Source organism: Melanostigma gelatinosum (assembly GCF_949748355.1).
Source record: "Melanostigma gelatinosum genome assembly, chromosome: 19".
NCBI lineage: Eukaryota > Metazoa > Chordata > Actinopteri > Perciformes > Zoarcidae > Melanostigma > Melanostigma gelatinosum.
Window position 1 is genome coordinate 22,160,248 of NC_136652.1, and position 19,580 is coordinate 22,179,827.

Consider the following 19,580-nt stretch of genomic DNA (forward strand, 5'->3'; position numbering starts at 1 on the left):
ACGTGATAAAATATTTGTGAGGATTCTCTTTTTGCTATATTATTCTGGCACACTCGTCTCAGTGTGACTCCACTCATAGTGACGATATATGATATATATATGATACAAACTAACGTTAAACAATGAGCGCTTGGTTTCAGAGGAAGACAAAGTCATTTATCATTGGCTGTCAAATTGTGTGCGCCAAAAACAACAAACTTTAACTCCCAAGATGCTTTTGGGAAACCCAGTTTGTGCACCAAATGTCAAAAAGGCTGATCTTGATCAACCTTTGTTTTTCTTCTCTGAATCAAGAAAGACTTTTGAGATTGATCCTGAAAACAAACAGGATTGGAACGTGTCCCATTAACGCATTGTACCTGTGTGTGTTTGTGTTACTGACATGCCAACTTATTGTGCTAATCAGTTACGCCTACCACTACCACTACCATCACCATCACCAGCAGCGCTGCTATCCCTGCATCTCCTGCCACTAGCGTTGCTTCAGCCAGCAGTACATCACATGGTAAGGTAGCTAACCAGTATTGTCACAAGCTGACGTCGTACGTCAGGGTTCTGATTGTGTCCTGCTCATTGATAATGAACAATTATTTTATTTATTTGGTTTTTGCTTACTTATTTGTATTTTCCCAAATCTTTTTCGTATCTTGAAGTGTAAGTATGAACAAAGTATTCATAGAGAGGTGAAATACCTCAACTTTTCACAGCTAGTCTGTCCCACTAGGTTGTGACAGAAGGTAACAGAACAGACGCTACTTGTTTTTTGGATAATGTCCCTACAATGTCGTTGTGCTTTTAGGTTGTTGTCCCTACAATGTAGCAGTGTTTTTAGGTTGACGTCCCTACAATGTAGCTGTGTTTTTAGGTTGATGTCCCTACAATGTAGCTGTGTTTTTAGGTTGACGTCCCTACAATGTAGCTGTGTTCTTAGGTTGATGTCCCTACAATGTAGCAGTGTTTTTAGGTTGTTGTCCCTACAATGCCATTGTGTTTTTAGGTTGACGTCCCTACAATGTAGCTGTGTTTTTAGGTTGATGTCCCTACAATGTAGCTGTGTTTTTAGGTTGACGTCCCTACAATGTAGCTGTGTCCTTAGGTTGATGTCCCTACAATGTAGCTGTGTTTTTAGGTTGACGTCCCTACAATGTAGCTGTGTTTTTAGGTTGTTGTCCCTACAATGTAGCTGTGTTTTTAGGTTGTTGTCCCTACAATGTAGCAGTGTTTTTAGGTTGATGTCCCTACAATGTAGCTGTGTTTTTAGGTTGTTGTCCCTACAATGTAGCTGTGTTTTTAGGTTGATGTCCCTACAATGTAGCTGTGTTTTTAGGTTGACTTCCCTACAATGTAGCAGTGTTTTTAGGTTGATGTCCCTACAATGTAGCTGTGTTCATAGGTTGATGTCCCTACAATGTAGCAGTGTTTTTAGGTTGATGTCCCTACAATGTAGCTGTGTTTTTAGGTTGTTGTCCCTACAATGTAGCAGTGTTTTAGGTTGACGTCCCTACAATGTAGCAGTGTTTTTAGGTTGACGTCCCTACAATGTAGCAGTGTTTTTAGGTTGTTGTCCCTACAATGTAGCAGTGTTTTTAGGTTGACGTCCCTACAATGTAGCAGTGTTTTTAGGTTGACATCCCTACAATGTAGCTGTGTTCTTAGGTTGACGTCCCTACAATGTAGCAGTGTTTTTAGGTTGTTGTCCCTACAATGTAGCTGTGTTTTTAGGTTGACATCCCTACAATGTAGCTGTGTTCTTAGGTTGACGTCCCTACAATGTAGCTGTGTTTTTAGGTTGACATCCCTACAATGTAGCTGTGTTCTTAGGTTGACGTCCCTACAATGTAGCAGTGTTTTTAGGTTGTCGTCCCTACAATGTAGCAGTGTTTTTAGGTTGACATCCCTACAATGTAGCAGTGTTTTTAGGTTGACGTCCCTACAATGTAGCTGTGTTTTTAGGTTGTTGTCCCTACAATGTAGCAGTGTTTTTAGGTTGACGTCCCTACAATGTAGTAGTGTTTTTAGGTTGTTGTCCCTACAATGTAGCAGTGTTTTTAGGTTGACATCCCTACAATGTAGCAGTGTTTTTAGGTTGACGTCCCTACAATGTAGCTGTGTTTTTAGGTTGTTGTCCCTACAATGTAGCAGTGTTCTTAGGTTGACGGCCCTACAATGTAGCTGTGCTTTTAGGTTGACGTTCCCACAGTATAGCTGTGTTTTTACGGTTGATGTTCCTACAATGTAGCTGTGTTCTTAGGTTGACGTCCCTACAATGTAGCTGTGTTTTTACGGTTGATGTCCCTACAATGTAGCTGTGCTTTTAGGTTGATGTTCCCACAGTATAGCTGTGTTTTTACGGTTGACATCCCTACAATGTAGCTGTGTTTTTACGGTTGACATCCCTACAATGTAGCTGTGTTCTTAGGTTGACGTCCCTACAATGTAGCTGTGCTTTTAGGTTGACGTTCCCACAGTATAGCTGTGCTTTTAGGTTGACATCCCTACAATGTAGCTGTGCTTTTAGGTTGATGTCCCTACAATGTAGCTGTGTTTTTACGGTTGATGTCCCTACAATGTAGCAGTGTTTTTAGGTTGTTGTCCCTACAATGTAGCAGTGTTCTTAGGTTGACGTCCCTACAATGTAGCTGTGTTTTTAGGTTGACGTCCCTACAATGTAGCTGTGTTTTTAGGTTGACGTTCCCACAGTATAGCTGTGTTTTTACGGTTGATGTCCCAACAATATAGCTTTCTTCACAGATTATTGTCAGCACAGTGTACAGTAGCTGTTAACAGATTGGTATCCTCCCAAAGTAGCTAATTTTGTTTTTTAAATTGTCCCAACAATGTAGCATGATTAACAGGTTGCTGTTGCAAAATACTATACACATTTACAATCCAAAGATCTGGATCAGAAACAAAACAAAACCGACATCAAAGAGGTTCCCATTCCTTTCAGGTGTTTGATAAAACCACCTGTTCACAGATCAGTGCATGTTGTACTTTTGGCATACGTCTATTAACCTGACTGATATTCTGTGACTGTTTACTTTCCCTGTAGCCCCACAGACAACCAGCAGCACGCCAGCTGTTTCATCTGCTACCACTAACCACCCAGCTACTAACCCAACAGCACATGGTAAGAGCAACAATCCCGGAGTGAAGCCGCAGAAAAGACGACTAGCGTTACATAGAAATGCTGCTCTGACTGCACGCAACGCTGACAGGTACAAAAACACACTGAACCACTTGAGGTTTTGAGGGTCAGCGTGACTAAATTCTGTCACTTACAAGCTGAATAAATAAAGAACTGTACAAATGTAACTGTAGAGGCCTGCAGAAAAACACAGTCCTTACAAAGTCAAACAGTAATAAATCAGAGTAGTAAGAGGTCATTTAGAACTCAAGGAAATGTAATTAAATTCAGTTTATTTTATATATATATATAACATGGTTAGAGGGTTATGGTTACAGCTGGACCTTTGACCTTATGAACATGAAAGCTCTGTCCTGATGTTAGACATTTAACACACTTAACAGCAGCTATTGCTTATTCTCCAAGAATATTAAAGCACTTATTAGTATTTGAAACAACTTCATCTTATTGGCTGGCTTATAAGCACGGGTATTCAGATGCCACAACCAGATGTTGGACCGATAATATGCTCAATAAATGTTTGGAACTGGGATGTAACTAATTGTATTTTTCATTATTGTTTAATATATTGACTTAGGTATTTATATTTAGAAAACGTTATGAGAGAATCTTTGGCAGGTTTGTTTATTGAAGGCCTTACAGTTAAAAGGTTGACCAGATATTAAATGAAATAGCTAATTGTAACACTTGAGCCTATTTAATCTATTCTGATGCCGAAGACACTGATGACATAATCATTTCTTTCACCTGTATATATTTAGCTTTCAATCTTTCTTTGGTGAAGTCCGTCTGTCTGTTGATGTTGTGTTAATCCTAGAAATTGTGATGAAGAACATGTTGTGTATATATATTGGAATCACCATCTAGCTGCACTAACACCACCAACACTCAGGGCCTTTTCACACCTTCACTTTCTCCCAAAGCATCGCCACTACTGTCATCACATGACGACATCCTGACAGGATTTACTGTAACTGGTCTGAAAGTCTGAACCATCCAAAGTTAAAACCAACAGACCATGGTTCAGTCCGGTCCAGACCGAGACCACCTCTTGTTTCGGCGGACCAAGGTTCAGTCTGTGGTCCGGACCGCGGTCTAAGGTTTGCTGTCACGCCTGTAATTTTGGTTCAGACCAAACGAGGTGTGAAAAGGTCCTAAAAAAGCAATCGTGCCATCTTGTTCTGTCCTCTGGCCTCCTCGCTCCTCTTTCATCCTGATGTTTTGTCTCCATTAACAAGTCCTCCACTGCTGTCAGTAACTACTAACCAACCAGCCACTAACATAGCTGCTACCGCTGCCTCCTCTTGGGGTAAGATGCTCATTTAACCGCCTTAGTTTCCTGATATTTATTTATGCTTCCTACTTGTTGTCTCATTCAAAAGAAGTCTTTGCTATCTCGGTTTTAAGCTTTTATTAATCCAGAAGAGGTTTCTCTTTTTCAACGTTGCCATGTTTCTTTTCTCACGACGGAGTTTGGATATCTCCTGCTGCTGTTTATGAACAAACATGAAATCACATGTAATCTCACTAGGGCCTTGATATGATATCTCTCTGATTGAGTTGGATTCTGTTCAGGTTCTTTGTTCCCCTGCTGTGGTTCTAACAATTTAAAACAACCTGATCTCATCACACAAATCCTCATCTGGTTTGGTTTCCTCTCATATGGTGCATTGGTGTATTTTTATCTTTATTCCAAGGATTATTTTCTCTGATAAGAAAAGAAAATCATTAACATATTTGCAATCAAGGTCCAGGTCCTGTCAGCTTCTTAACCTCCACTGTGTATACCACTGCTTATACCATTTGTTTGTTGTGTGAAAATACATTCATTTATTATCTGTAACCTGCTTTTTCACCATAATGCCGTCTGGTTTGATGTGCCGTGCCCTGGTGACAGCGAAGGAGTCTACTGTGAGATCTCCAACCAAAGCCTCTGCTAGTGCTGCTCCTGCTGCTGTAGTTACTCCTCAGCCGCCTGAAGGCCCGGCCTCCCAGTCCAAGCCTCTGAGAAGAAGACGCCGCCATGTTTTTGTAGTACCTGCTGTTGGATCCTCTATTGCTCATGCACCCAGACCTCCAGCGATCATCAGACGATCTAGGGCAGCTCTCATTCCCCGCCCCCTTGGGAAAGCCCCTCATGGGGGGTCCCTTGTATCCTGTCAGTCGGTTCCTCCAACCCAAGCCCCTAGCCTCCCAGATAAAGCACTTCAACCCAGACTCTTGGCTCCAGCCCCAGGTCCCCAAGCTCCACCTGAACCCTTTCGTCCGAGACCTCCAACCTCCCTCCCCAGACCCAGAGGCCATCGCAGCTTCAAGACCTCCCTGGGCTTCATCTCTACCCCTTTGATCTGGAAGGGGAGGAAGAGGCCGACTGGAGGAAGACGCCCAGTTTCCACCAGTACTCCGCCCAGGCCAGTGGTTCACGTCACCAAACCTACATCCAGGCCTACATACACAACTCAAACAGCTGGATTTAAACACACAGCTGGGTACACACATGCACCTAGGGGGAGAAATGCAACACACATTTTGGGATATCCGATGGATACGACACAACCTACTTCACGAACAATCTTTTCCAATAAGGAGACGGCTACAAGTACTCAAGACTCAAAGCTCCTTCCTGAAGCAGCGGCTTCAGTCTCTTCTCAGCGGCCATCTCCTTATCAGCGTAGAGATGAAGCATCGGATACAAAGGAATCATCTTCACTGTCATCATCCGTGCTTAGCAACAGAAAGAACAAACCTGTAGCGCCGCAGTGGTCGCTGCTGAGCGTCAGCGGTGGGGAAAACCAAACAGTTGCCACGGTTAACTGGACTGATCCACTGGAGCCACTGGAGCCACTGGGCAATGAGTACTCGTCAGGCTCTGATCCGTTAGTGTATGATTCATCAGAGCTGGATGAGGGCGGCGGTGCTTTCAGCGTGTATGAGTCCGATGCTGCCTACACCTTGGATGAACCCGCCACCGTCCCTCCAGCCGTTAACCAACAACCATTCGACAGATCAGACCCCCATGGGCCTTTTCCTCCTGTCACACAGCCCGTAACTGTTTCTGAGGGAGGAAGTGGTTCAGAAACAGTTACATTCATCAGCAGGTCTCAGATCGATACACCGACTCTGACAAAAGCTCAAACCGACCACCGTGTCCCAAACAACACAAGTTCAAGAGGACCAAAGCAGAGCCAAAGTCTCACTCAGAAACTGGACGCATCGACTTTCCAACCAACACCATCTCTCCTTATCCCCTTCCCTTCATCCCTTCTCTTCATTCAGCCGACCACGGTACAACTAAGCTCCTCTGCTCTCCTCGCACAACACATGTTCCCCACACAGATCTTCTTTTCTTCAATGCCACAGACGGAAGACATGGTCCAGATATCCTCTTCCTCTTCTTCTTCAAACTCCGTTGACAGTGTGAATGAAACAGAGAGCGGGGGGGATGTTGAGCTTGCAGTGGGCAGAAGTGGACTGATGAACAATGTATTTACAGACGTGTCTGCACAGCCACATTCATCTGTGCACGTCGTTCACCATACACCCTCAACCTCTTCTTCGAATACTTTTGCATTCCCTCTTGACATCCAACGCTACTCCTCTTCTCCGTCTCCTTCCTTTTTGATAAGATCTGCCTCCTTCACCTCCTCTTACGCCATCACTCTATCATCTCCTGTCTTTCCTGTTACTTTACAAATTCCGACCATACTTCCCCATTACTTTTCTGATACCCTCCTTCCTCTCCTATCCTCTCCTCCCCTCTGGTCCAGCACTCTTCCTCTTCAGCCCTCCCTCTTCCTGCCCTCCTCTTCCCGGCCGGCCGATCGAAGGCCTTCAGAAACAGACGGTGTCGTTGAATCTGCTCATGTTCAGCCTCCTGTGTTGTCATTTCCTTCTCAGTCCTCGAACCTTCAAAGAGGCTTTGTGGTGACAAGCGTCGACTCAGCACCCGCGTTGACACTTCCTTTCTTTTCTAAAGCTCCAACGGAATCACAGATGCCAGTTGCTGCACTGCTCCCTGAATACCACTTACTCTCTTTTGAAGAGTCCACTAGCTATACATCAGGAGCTTTTAGAAGTCGACTGCCTTACTCAGAGAGTAATCGTCCCCTTGATACGCAATTAGGCCCGTCAGTCCATTCTGTTGGGATTCTTTTTGACTCCTTATTTAGTCAAATTCAGCCAACTCCATCAGGGTTATCTGTGGAGAATTTGGCATCTAGTTCTGCGGTACTCACACCAGATTTAGCCCCTCAAAGGCTTCCAGCTCTGTCACAGGTGGAGTTGCGTGACCCTGAGTTGGGTTCGTCAGAGGTCTTGTGGCCTTCTTCTCAGGCAGCCGGTCTGTCAGGCAGTCAGTTCCTGGTTCATTCTGATGAGAGAGACTCGAGTGACGAGTGGCGTCCAGGGAATCAGTCCGACGTTGTCTTTGCATCACTGCCAGCAGCTGTCATGTGGGCCTCTGAGCTCACCCCGGCTCTGCTGCAGGAAGATATTGATAGAACGCAATATTTACACTCGGCTCCTTCGTCTGCCATTTCTTCTTTGTCTTCACATCCCGTCCTCTCAACTTGGAGTCCCCTTTCCCATCACCTTGACAGCCTGTCGCTCACTTCCTCTTCAGAGGCTCTTGCTGCCACAGTGATGCACGTTGCTAGGGAGACAGAATGGATGTCGGGAGAGGAAACCGCATTGTCTTCCTCCCCTGATCCCCGAGCTGAGGAGCCTCTTCTCTTGGCTCAGACATCTTCATCTGGGTCACAAGATGTGAGCTCGGTTTTGGATGCAAGTGAGGAACTAAACGTGAGTCAGAGCGCTGAAAAGGCTGATGCTAACGTTGGGGGGCTGCAGCTGCTGCAATCATCCCACCTCCTGTCCTTTGCTCTTACTCCCCCTCTACGTCCACCCTCCACTTTGCCTTCTCTTTCCCTTGCGGCAACCAACACACCTGCTTTCCTTCAACTATCTCCCACCTATCCTGTCTCCTCCCTTGCCCTCTCATCTGACATCGCCCCTTCTCTCTCTTCCTTACTCCCCGGCTGGATGGCAGAGTCTGCCAGCATGGAAGAGGCTGAAATTGCCTCCTTGTTGCCCAGTTGGCCCACTGTTGGATTCCACCAGCCCACATTGACCCAAACCCCCTTGGACAACCATTTAAAGTCCTTCCACAGATCCACCACATATCCGTTAGTCCAGCAGCTCATCCCACTCAGCCAATCACTTCCCCTTCACAAAGCCTCCACACTCCCTGATGACAGTTTAACATCCAGCCACTCAAAACCTTCTGTTTCTGCTGAAGTGAATGACGAGGACGAGGTTGCAATCAACTCACAAACAGCAGACACTTCCAGGTTTGTCAGTGATCAACGATTGTTGTCTGAGGCCTCAGATAATCTCACTGCAGCTGGAAAACGGTCGCATCTCTCTGCTTTCTTTGACCCTGCGGATGTTGTTGCAAAGATACACACAGCAGATGAACGTGTCTCTGCTGTGGAACCGGCGTCTTCATCGGTGAGCGTCAGTGACGCTCTTTTAAATGCTCCGAATCCAGAAGCTCAATCATTTCCTGTTGAAGCTGCTTCTCCCAGCCCGTCTGCTGCAGCACCAACAAAACCCACTGCTGCTCCAGTTCTTCACAACCCCCGGCACACTGCTGGCCTCGATGTTTCCTCCTCTGTGCCGGCCTCCAAACCCCCCACCGGCTCCTCGGGTCAAGGCTTCATTTCTGGGTTTGAGGCGCTCCCACCTCCTGCGAGAGACAACACAGCTGCAAACACAGCTGGCTTAAAACACGTCTCCATGTCAAATGCAACCACTGTTGTAACCCTCAAAGACTCTCCTTCGACAAACGCCACAAAGCCAAACAACGCTACGCCTCCGTTAGAAAATGCAACTACGGAAGCATCTCAGGAGGACACGCCAGGCAGCCGACAAACGCCACATCTCAGTGTAACTTCAAGCGCTGCGGAGCTCAGTCTGAACCCAAGTGTGTCGAATCACAGCGGGGATCAGCACTCGGGAGTGTTCCTGAACGGGAGTCCAGACCACCGGTCCCCTTCGCCCCCCAGGAGCTTCAGCGCTCACCCTTTCATAGCCACAGAGAACTCCCCTCCAGCAGTCAGTGTGTCGGCAATCAGTGGCGGCCGCAAAACGTTCACGGTGCGCCCGACACCTGGACCCCCCCCCACTGTGGATTCAGCAGCCGAGCCCGCGTTGCCATGCCAATGTAAAGAACGCTTTCATTTTACATGTCTGTGTGGACTGTCATCGGGGAACAGTATGTCATGCAGTCATTAAAAGAACTGTAGATGTAGAGAATCAACACACCAATCATCAATGACAGCAGCATGCACTGTAACAAACATACAAATTACATGCATGTGACTTGTACTCAGTCTTAAAGTCTATTTACTCAGAACAGGTGAGAGATAAACTAAAGTGTTAACTTTCAGATCGTCATAAATGGCCAGAAGTATACGGACACCTCCTCCACCTCGTTCATGTAGCGTTGTGGTGAGAAACAGATCAATGAACATTTTAAAACCACATGTTATTCAGCTGTCCACAGACTTCGGTTCATGAATGCTTGATTATAATATATATGAAGCTGGTTGAGACCTTTTGGATGTTAGCAATCGGTTTGGCTGATAATGTGACTTTGTTGAAGACTTTAAGACTGAAGACATGAACTCGTTACTCGTTGAGGTGGTTGGGTTTTTGAACATCTGTTTTCATCAGCAGAGTCTCAACAGTAGTTCTGTTCTGTTCCTACGTAGTGGTGGATGTTCACAGCTGTCCATCAGGTGAAGGGGGACCGGAGGCTGGTGATTGGTCCGTCCTGGTTCTGGGTGCTTTGTAGGACTTTACATGAAGTCTATAGTCCAATCAGACGTAGTCTTTAGCCTGGTACTTTCTCCCCTTTCTCTCCTCAACACCTCTATTTACTGCTCCTCCTCTTTAATCTCTCCATCGTTACAAGAGTATCGAAGTCCATCCAGCTTCATGGTGGAGACGTGCTGCTCTGCTGCTCGTCCTCTCAGACAAGAACAATCACACGTACACACACACACACACACACACACACGTACACACACACACACACACACGTACACACACACACACACACACACGTACACACACACACACACACACACACACCCACACACACACGCACACACACACACACACACACGCACACACACACACACACACACACACACGTACACACACACACGTACACGCACACACACACGTACACACACACACACACGTACACACACACACACACGCACACACACACGTACACACACGCACGCACACACACACACACCCACCCACCCACACACACGCACACACACACACACACACACACGTACACACACACACACACACGTACACACACACACGTACACGCACACACACACGTACACACACACACACACGTACACACACACGCGTACACACACACACGTACACGCACACACACACGTACACACACACACACACGTACACACACACACACACGCACACACACACGTACACACACGCACGCACACACACACACACCCACCCACACACGCACACACACACACACACACACACGTACACACACGCACGCACACCCACACCCACACACGCACACGCACACACGCACGCACACACACACGTACACACACACACACACACGTATACACACACGCACACACACACACACGTACACACACACACACACACACACGCACACACACACGTACACACACGCACGCGCACACACCCACACACGCACACACACACACGCACGCACACGCACACACACACACACACACACGTACACACACGCACGCGCACACACCCACACACGCACACACACACACGCACGCACACGCACACACACGTACACACACGCACACGCACACGCACGCACACACATCAGGAGAGGTGTGCAGCTTGCAGAGTCTCCCACCAGAGCTGATGGAGTAGAAGAAGTCTTTGAACCGGCCAGTAGCTTTAACTAATGATTATAGATACCAGAGCGACACCTAGTGGCCGACGTGACGCATAGCAGGAGAGCTGAGAGCCCTAAAAACGCCTGAGATGAGATTTGTTTCATTTAAATCAGAGATATAATGAGTCCACACGGTTCGGCTGCTGCTGGAGAAACGACACTTTTAATAACAACATAAATTACATGTTAACGGGAGAAGAAGAAGATATCCACGTCAGAAGGATGCAGTCAGGTCCCGGATCTCTGGTTCCGCCCTCGTTCCTCACCATCACTTCGAACTGGATTGTTACAAAACTCAAGTTGCTCCAATCATTTCCTGCTATGTGTCACAGAACAAGACTTCTGATGTACGTGTGAAACAGTGTGCTAAATTAAAATGGAACTGTTATTTCCTCTATCTGTCTCTCTCTCTCTCTCTCTGTCTCTCTCTCTCTGTCTCTCTCTGTCCTCTCTCTGTCTGTCTCTCTCTCTCTCTCTCTCTGTCTCTCTGTCTCTCTCTCTCTCCCGCTTTCTCTGTCTCTCTCTGTCCTCTCTCTCTCTCCCTCTCCCTCTTTCTCTTTCTCTCTCTCTCGCTCTCTCTCTCTGTCCTCTCTCTGTCTCTCTCTGTCCTCTCTCTCTCTCTCTGTCGCTCTCTCTCTCTGTCTCTCTGTCCTCTCTCTCTCTCTCTGTCGCTCTCTCTCTCTGTCTCTCTGTCCTCTGTCTCTCTCTGTCCTCTCGTCTTCTTCTGCAGAAGGTTTATTCTACCGGGTTTCTCTTGTGGTGGATGACGAGGCCGCGGCGCTGACCCACGCTGAAGTGGAGCGAGCTGTGGCTCTGTGGGTAAGATGAGTTCTACGGTATATCAGAGTTGGTAAAACTTTTTATTGCACTTATAAAACCTCAGAAACTCGCATGCACACAGAAAGAAGGACTGACAGCAACAAAGTAACGCGACGAAGTAACGCGACGAAGTAACGCGACGAAGTAACGCGACGAAGTAACGCGACGAAGTAACGCGACGAAGTAACGCGACGAAGTAACGCGACGAAGTAACGCGACGAAGTAACGCGACGAAGTAACGCGACGAAGTAACGCGACGAAGTAACGCGACGAAGTAACGCGACCAAGTAACGCGACCAAGTAACGCGACCAAGTAACGCGACCAAGTAACGCGACCAAGTAACGCGACCAAGTAACGCGACCAAGTAACGCGACCAAGTAACGCGACCAAGTAACGCGACCAAGTAACGCGACCAAGTAACGCGACCAAGTAACGCGACCAAGTAACGCGACCAAGTAACGCGACCAAGTAACGCGACCAAGTAACGCGACCAAGTAACGCGACCAAGTAACGCGACCAAGTAACGCGACCAAGTAACGCGACGAAGTAACGCGACCAAGTAACGCGACCAAGTAACGCGACCAAGTAACGCGACCAAGTAACGCGACGAAGTAACGCGACGAAGTAACGCGACCAAGTAACGCGACCAAGTAACGCGACCAAGTAACGCGACCAAGTAACGCGACCAAGTAACGCGACCAAGTAACGCGACCAAGTAACGCGACCAAGTAACGCGACCAAGTAACGCGACGAAGTAACGCGACGAAGTAACGCGGCGAAGTAACGCGACCAAGTAACGCGACCAAGTAACGCGACCAAGTAACGCGACCAAGTAACGCGACGAAGTAACGCGACCAAGTAACGCGACCAAGTAACGCGACCAAGTAACGCGACCAAGTAACGCGACGAAGTAACGCGACCAAGTAACGCGACCAAGTAACGCGACCAAGTAACGCGACCAAGTAACGCGACCAAGTAACGCGACCAAGTAACGCGACGAAGTAACGCGACGAAGTAACGCGGCGAAGTAACGCGACGAAGTAACGCGACGAAGTAACGCGACGAAGTAACGCGACGAAGTAACGCGACGAAGTAACGCGACGAAGTAACGCGACGAAGTAACGCGACGAAGTGGCGCGACGAAGTGGCGCGACGAAGTGGCGCGACGAAGTGGCGCGACGAAGTGGCGCGACGAAGTGGCGCGACGAAGTGGCGCGACGAAGTGGCGCGACGAAGTGGCGCGACGAAGTAACATTGTAGCGCTACAATGTAGGGCAACAGCGTAAAGATGTCGTATCTGTTGGGTAGATCAAGATAGGAACAGTCCCACGCTGTTTAACATTTCAATATAAAGCGTCCTCTTACCGTAACACCTCCAACAGCACAATGTAATTTGTACAAACAGCGTGAACGTTGTAATGCAGCGGACTGGACGGGGGGCCGACTTCCTGTGAACAAATCGAGAACAATAACACGATAATCTTGTTTCATTGGTTGACTGATGTTTTGTCTTCTTTCAGCTCAATCAAACCTTTCAGAACTGGACCCATGCAGTCTACGTAGACTCCATCAGGTAACTAAAGGTTTATCACAACAAACAGGAACAGGAAGGAGACTTTTTACAGTGTTCACCAACGTCACACCTGTCAAACACTCTTTCCTTATTAAATATGTACAGCAGCGCCTCTGATATCATAAATAACATCAGTAGAACTTGTTTCATTATGTCAAGGATCCGATTTGGCACAAATGTCCACTTGGACTCAAGGATGAACTGGTTAGAACTGGGTGGTCAAAGGTCAATTAACGTTTTTGGCCATCATTTATGAATTCATATGCAAACTATGACAAGTTCACACAAATGTCTAACAGGATGAAGTCATGACATGTAGGACAGACGCAGTAACGCGACTGTAGTTTGATAGCTGGACGTGTCTGTGTTCAGGTGTCAGATGAGCTCGTACAGTCGATGTGTTCTGGTCATGTTGTTCTCATCTCTGTCCAGTAAAGTGTAACAACATTAAGAGCTTCCTCTGGTTCCTCTCCAGTGTGCAGTCCGGTGTACAGAGCGGAGGAAACCCGACCAGGTCAAACACTTCTTCTTCACGTGTTTCATGCTATCAGACGTCTCCTCGGTTTGTGTGCTAGGAGCTCATTTCCTCTCCGTCCCTCGTCTCCAGCTACTCGTGCCGAGCTCTGCTGGTTCATTATTACAACACCAACGAGAGTCTGGGTGAAGCTGCCGTGTCCGCCAGGCTGTCGGGCAGCGAGGGGCTCATGGGGGCCGGCCTGCAGGTCCACGAGGCCTCCACTGATGTCTCTTTAATAGGTTCGGATCTACACGGCCTCAGATGTCTCATTCTTATCTCTTTGTCTCTTTGGGGGACATCTTCACAGATGCTCGTGGTTTGTTTGATCGTTATCGTTTCTGTTTCTCTTCTTCTGACAGAAAACTGTCCGGAGGAGAATCCGCTCCACTACCGCTGGCCTGAGAGCCGACCCACCGTCACCCGGTACCTGCCCTGCTTCCCCAACAAGGACCAGAGCACCTCCAGGACCTGGTAACACTCACACTCACACACTCACACACACACTCACACACACACTCTCACACACACACACACACACACACACACACACACACTCACACACACACTCACACACTCACACACACACACACACACACACACACACTCTCACACACACACACACACACACTCACACACACACACACACACACACACACACACACACACACACACACACACACACACACACACACACACACACACACACACACACACACACACACACACACACACACACACACACACACACACACACACACTCTCTCTCGCTCTCTCTCTCTCTCTCTCTGTCTCACACACTCACACTCACACACACACACACGCATGTACCTGAAGTATTATCAGCAGCATGTACCTGAAGTCGTCAAAGTGAATAACTTCTTTCAGTTACATTGTTGTAGATTATGATGTCGTTCTGTTTGTTGCACGAATACAAACATTTTCATGTAGAAGTGAATCAATGTGGAGATAGTACGAGGTAGAGTGAAGTACTCCGTCATATTATAGAAGTATAAGATATCGTATTTTATGTTTGGAGTAACTATAAGTGATGAATAAATAGTGCAGTAAAAAGTACAATCTCTCTCTCTGAGATGGAGTGAAGCAGAAAGTAACAAAGTGGAAGTAACTTGAGTACAATACTTGAGTAAATGTACTCAGTTACTTTCCACCACTGAGAAAGAGGTTGTGGGTTTGAATCCCTCCTTGGATCTTTGTTTTCATGTTGCTCCTCCTCTCTCTGTCTCAGTGTCATCGGTCCTCACAACCTCTCCTCCTATTGGTCGGCTGCAGACGTCAACAACTGCACCGACATCGACGCCATCGAGGTGTCTGCAGGTACGCTCAGCCGACAGCCAATCAGAGCCTCCGACTGAGGTTCAAACGCCGTTGATATGTAAATGCATCACAGTGAAGACTCGTGAATAAGTGAATAAGTGATGCATACAGTAATATCATCACAGGAAACACCAGAGGAAGGTAGGAGGAGGAAGATTTGTTTTTTACTTTCTTTATGTTTGCAGTTTGAGAATAAAGATGAAATATTAAGAATTATTTAGAAACGTTGAAAATAAAGACAGTATGTTGAGAGTAATGACGAAATATTTAAAATAAAGTAGAAATATTCAGAAAAAACACACTTTGGAGAATGCATCTACTGATAAACTTTGAAATTTTGACTTTATTCTCAAAGTGTAAAATAAAATGGTCTTTCCTCTCATTTGTGTTCCTGATGTTCGTCACTTTGATTCGTCCAATGAAGAAACATCCCAGCAACTGATTCTAAGAATATGATTAACGATGAGTTCATAGTTTTCATGGTTGAAGTATGATGATCATCATAACTACACTTGGATCATCTCTCTGTGCTTCTGTGTCTTCAGAGAACGCAGCTGAGGTGGCGGTGCAGCTCGCCGTCATCACCAACAACGAGCTGTCCGATGAGGAGGTGGGAGGAGTCTCTCTGTACCGACTTCCTGTGAGGAGGAGCGCTGCTGAACTCTTCATCTTCTCCTCTTCTTCCTCCTCAGGTGGCTAAAGTGGTGACGAAGGTGAAGCAGCTGGTGAACGTGGCGAAGATCAACAGCACGCTGGCGTCCACCGTCGTCACCATCATCTCCAACGTGATGAGCAGCTCGGAGACGGCGCTCGCTGCCACCGCCGAGAAGTACGGTGCACTCTACTGTATACTCTACTGTACTCTACTCTACTGTACTGTACTCTACTGTACTCTAATCTACTCTACTGTACTGTACTACTGTACTGTACTCTACTGTATACTCTACTGTACTCTACTCTACTGTACTGTACTCTACTGTACTCTACTCTACTGTATACTCTACTGTACTCTACTGTATACTCTACTCTACTGTACTCTAATCTACTGTACTCTACTCTACTGTATACTCTACTGTACTCTACTCTACTGTACTCTAATCTACTGTACTCTACTCTACTGTATACTCTACTGTACTCTACTCTACTGTACTCTACTGTACTGTACTCTACTGTATACTCTACTGTACTCTACTCTACTGTACTGTACTCTACTGTACTCTACTCTACTGTATACTCTACTGTACTCTACTCTACTGTATACTCTACTGTACTCTAATCTACTCTACTCTACTCTACTCTACTGTATAATCTACTGTACTGTACTCTACTGTATACTCTCCTGTACTCTACTCTACTGTATACTGTACTGTACTCTACTGTATACTCTACTGTACTGTACTCTACTCCACTGTATACTCTACTGTACTCTACTCTACTGTACTCTAATCTACTGTACTCTACTCTACTGTACTCTACTGTACTCTACTCTACTGTACTCTACTGTACTCTACTGTATACTCTACTGTACTGTACTCTACTGTACTGTACTGTACTCTACTGTATACTCTACTGTACTGTACTCTACTGTATACTCTACTGTACTGTACTCCACTCCACTGTATACTCTACTGTACTCTACTGTACTCTAATCTACTGTACTCTACTCTACTGCATACTCTTCTGTACTCAACTTTACTGTATACTCTACTGTACTGTACTCTACTGTATACTCTACTCTACTGCATACTCTTCTGTACTCAACTTTACTGTATACTCTACTGTACTGTACTCTACTGTATACTCTACTCTACTGTATACTCTACTGTACTCTACTCTACTGTATACTCTACTGTACTCTACTGTATATTCTACTCTACTGTACTCTACTCTACTGTATACTCTACTGTACTCTACTGTATACTCTACTGTACTCTACTGTATACTCTACTGTACTGTACTCTACTCCACTGTATACTCTACTGTACTCTACTGTACTCTAATCTACTGTACTCTACTCTACTGTATACTCTACTGTACTCTACTGTATACTCTACTCTACTGTACTCTACTCGACTGTATACTCTACTGTACTGTACTCTACTGTATACTCTACTGTACTCTACTGTATACTCTTATGTACTCTACTGTACTCTACTGTATACTCTACTCTACTGTACTCTACTGTATACTCTACTGTACTCTACTCTACTGTAGACTCTACTCTACTGTAGTCTAATGTACTCTACTGTACTCTAGTCTACTGTACTCTACTCTACTGCATACTCTTCTGTACTCAACTCTACTGTATACTCTACTGTACTGTACTCTACTGTATACTCTACTCTACTGTATACTCTACTGTACTCTACTCTACTGTATACCCTACTGTACTCCACTATACTGTATACTCTTCTGTACTCTAGTCTACTGTACTCTACTCTACTGTACTCTACTGTATACTCTACTGTATACTCTACTCTACTGTACTATACTCGACTGTATACTCTACTGTACTCTACTCTACTGTATACTCTACTGTACTCTACTGTATACTCTACTGTACTCTACTGTACTCTACTGTATACTCTACTCTACTGTAGACTACTCTACTGTAGTCTAATGTACTCTACTGTATATTCCACTCTACTGTATACGATACTGTAGTCCACTGTATACTCTACTGTACTGTATACTCTACTGTACTCTACTCTACTGTATACTCTACTGTACTCTACTGTATACTCTAGTCTACTGTACTCTACTGTATACTCTCCTCTACTTTCCTGTAATCTACTGTATACTCTACTTTACTGTCGTCTATTGTACTCTACTGCACTTTTTCTTCAGATTCACTGTATCTCTATATTCACTCAAAGTCTTGGCTCCTCCCCCTCAGAGCTCTGAAGACAGTTGATGAGTTGGTTCAGAAGATCGAGTTTGAGGGTCCGTCCATCAGCATCACCTCCAGACACCTGGCTGTGGGGATCTCCACCCTCAACACCTCCGTGTTCAACGGGACGTCCTTCAGCGCCTTCATACCTGCAAACACCACCGACCCACAGGTAACCCCACCCACACACAGGTAACTCCACCCACACACAGGTAACTCCACCCACACACAGGTAACCCCACCCACAGACACATAACCCCACCCACACACAGGTAACCCCACCCACATGCAGGTAACCCCACCCACAGACACATAACTCCACCCACCCACAGGTAACCCCACCACAGTAACCCCACCCACACACAGGTAACCCCACCCACAGTAACCCCACCCACACACAGGTAACCCCACCCACAGACACGTAACTCCACCCACACACAGGTAACTCCACCCACCCACAGGTAACCCCACCCACACACAGGTAACTCCACCCACAGACAGGTAACCCCACCCACACACAGGTAACTCCACCCACAGACACATAACTCCACCCACACACAGGTAACCCCACCCACAGACAGGTAACCCCACCCACACACAGGTAACTCCACCCACAGACACATAACTCCACCCACCGACAGGTAAACCCACCCACACACAGGTAACTCCACCCACAGACAGGTAACCCCACCCACACACAGGCATGTCCACCCACACACAGGTAACCCCACCCACACACAGGTAACCCCACCCACAGACACATAACTCCACCCACACACAGGTATGTCCATCCATCCACAAGTAACTCCACCCACAGACAGGTATGTCCACCCACCCACAGGTAACTCCACCCACACACAGGTAACTCCACCCACACACAGGTAACTCCACCCACACACAGGTATCTCCACCCACCCATAGGTAACTCCACCCACATACCGATAACTCCACCCACTCATAGGTAACCCCACCCACAGACAGGTAACTCCACACCCACTCACAGGTAACACATTCTCCCCCCCCCCCCCCCCCCCTCAGATTGATTTCCAGTCAGAGAGGACTCACCCTTTAGCTCAGGTGAGTCTTCCGGCGTCTCTGCTGTCCGGTGTGTCGCTGACTGAAGAAGACCGATCGTCTCTGTCCAGAATCAACTTCATGTTCTTCAGCAGCACGAACCTTTTCCAGGTGAGAATCCATGAACATCAATAAACACCAATAAACATCAATAAACACCAATAAACACGGCTGAACGCGGATGAATAACAGCAGTGACGGTTGATGAACCGTCTGGTTGT

At 46.6% G+C, this 19,580-nt stretch overlaps 1 protein-coding gene across 1 annotated transcript in view; it reads left to right on the forward strand.

Moving 5' to 3' along the window:
* adgrg6 (adhesion G protein-coupled receptor G6) overlaps nt 1-19,580 on the forward strand; it is a 55,318-nt gene that overhangs the window by 19,906 nt on the left and 15,832 nt on the right. Inside the window, exons 7-16 of the mRNA XM_079290897.1 lie at nt 11,881-11,969; nt 13,491-13,543; nt 14,019-14,057; nt 14,151-14,299; nt 14,420-14,531; nt 15,307-15,395; nt 15,941-16,005; nt 16,088-16,224; nt 18,292-18,457; nt 19,324-19,470. Coding sequence (XP_079147023.1) covers nt 11,881-11,969; nt 13,491-13,543; nt 14,019-14,057; nt 14,151-14,299; nt 14,420-14,531; nt 15,307-15,395; nt 15,941-16,005; nt 16,088-16,224; nt 18,292-18,457; nt 19,324-19,470 — 1,046 coding nt within the window. The remainder of the gene's footprint in view (nt 1-11,880; nt 11,970-13,490; nt 13,544-14,018; nt 14,058-14,150; nt 14,300-14,419; nt 14,532-15,306; nt 15,396-15,940; nt 16,006-16,087; nt 16,225-18,291; nt 18,458-19,323; nt 19,471-19,580) is intronic.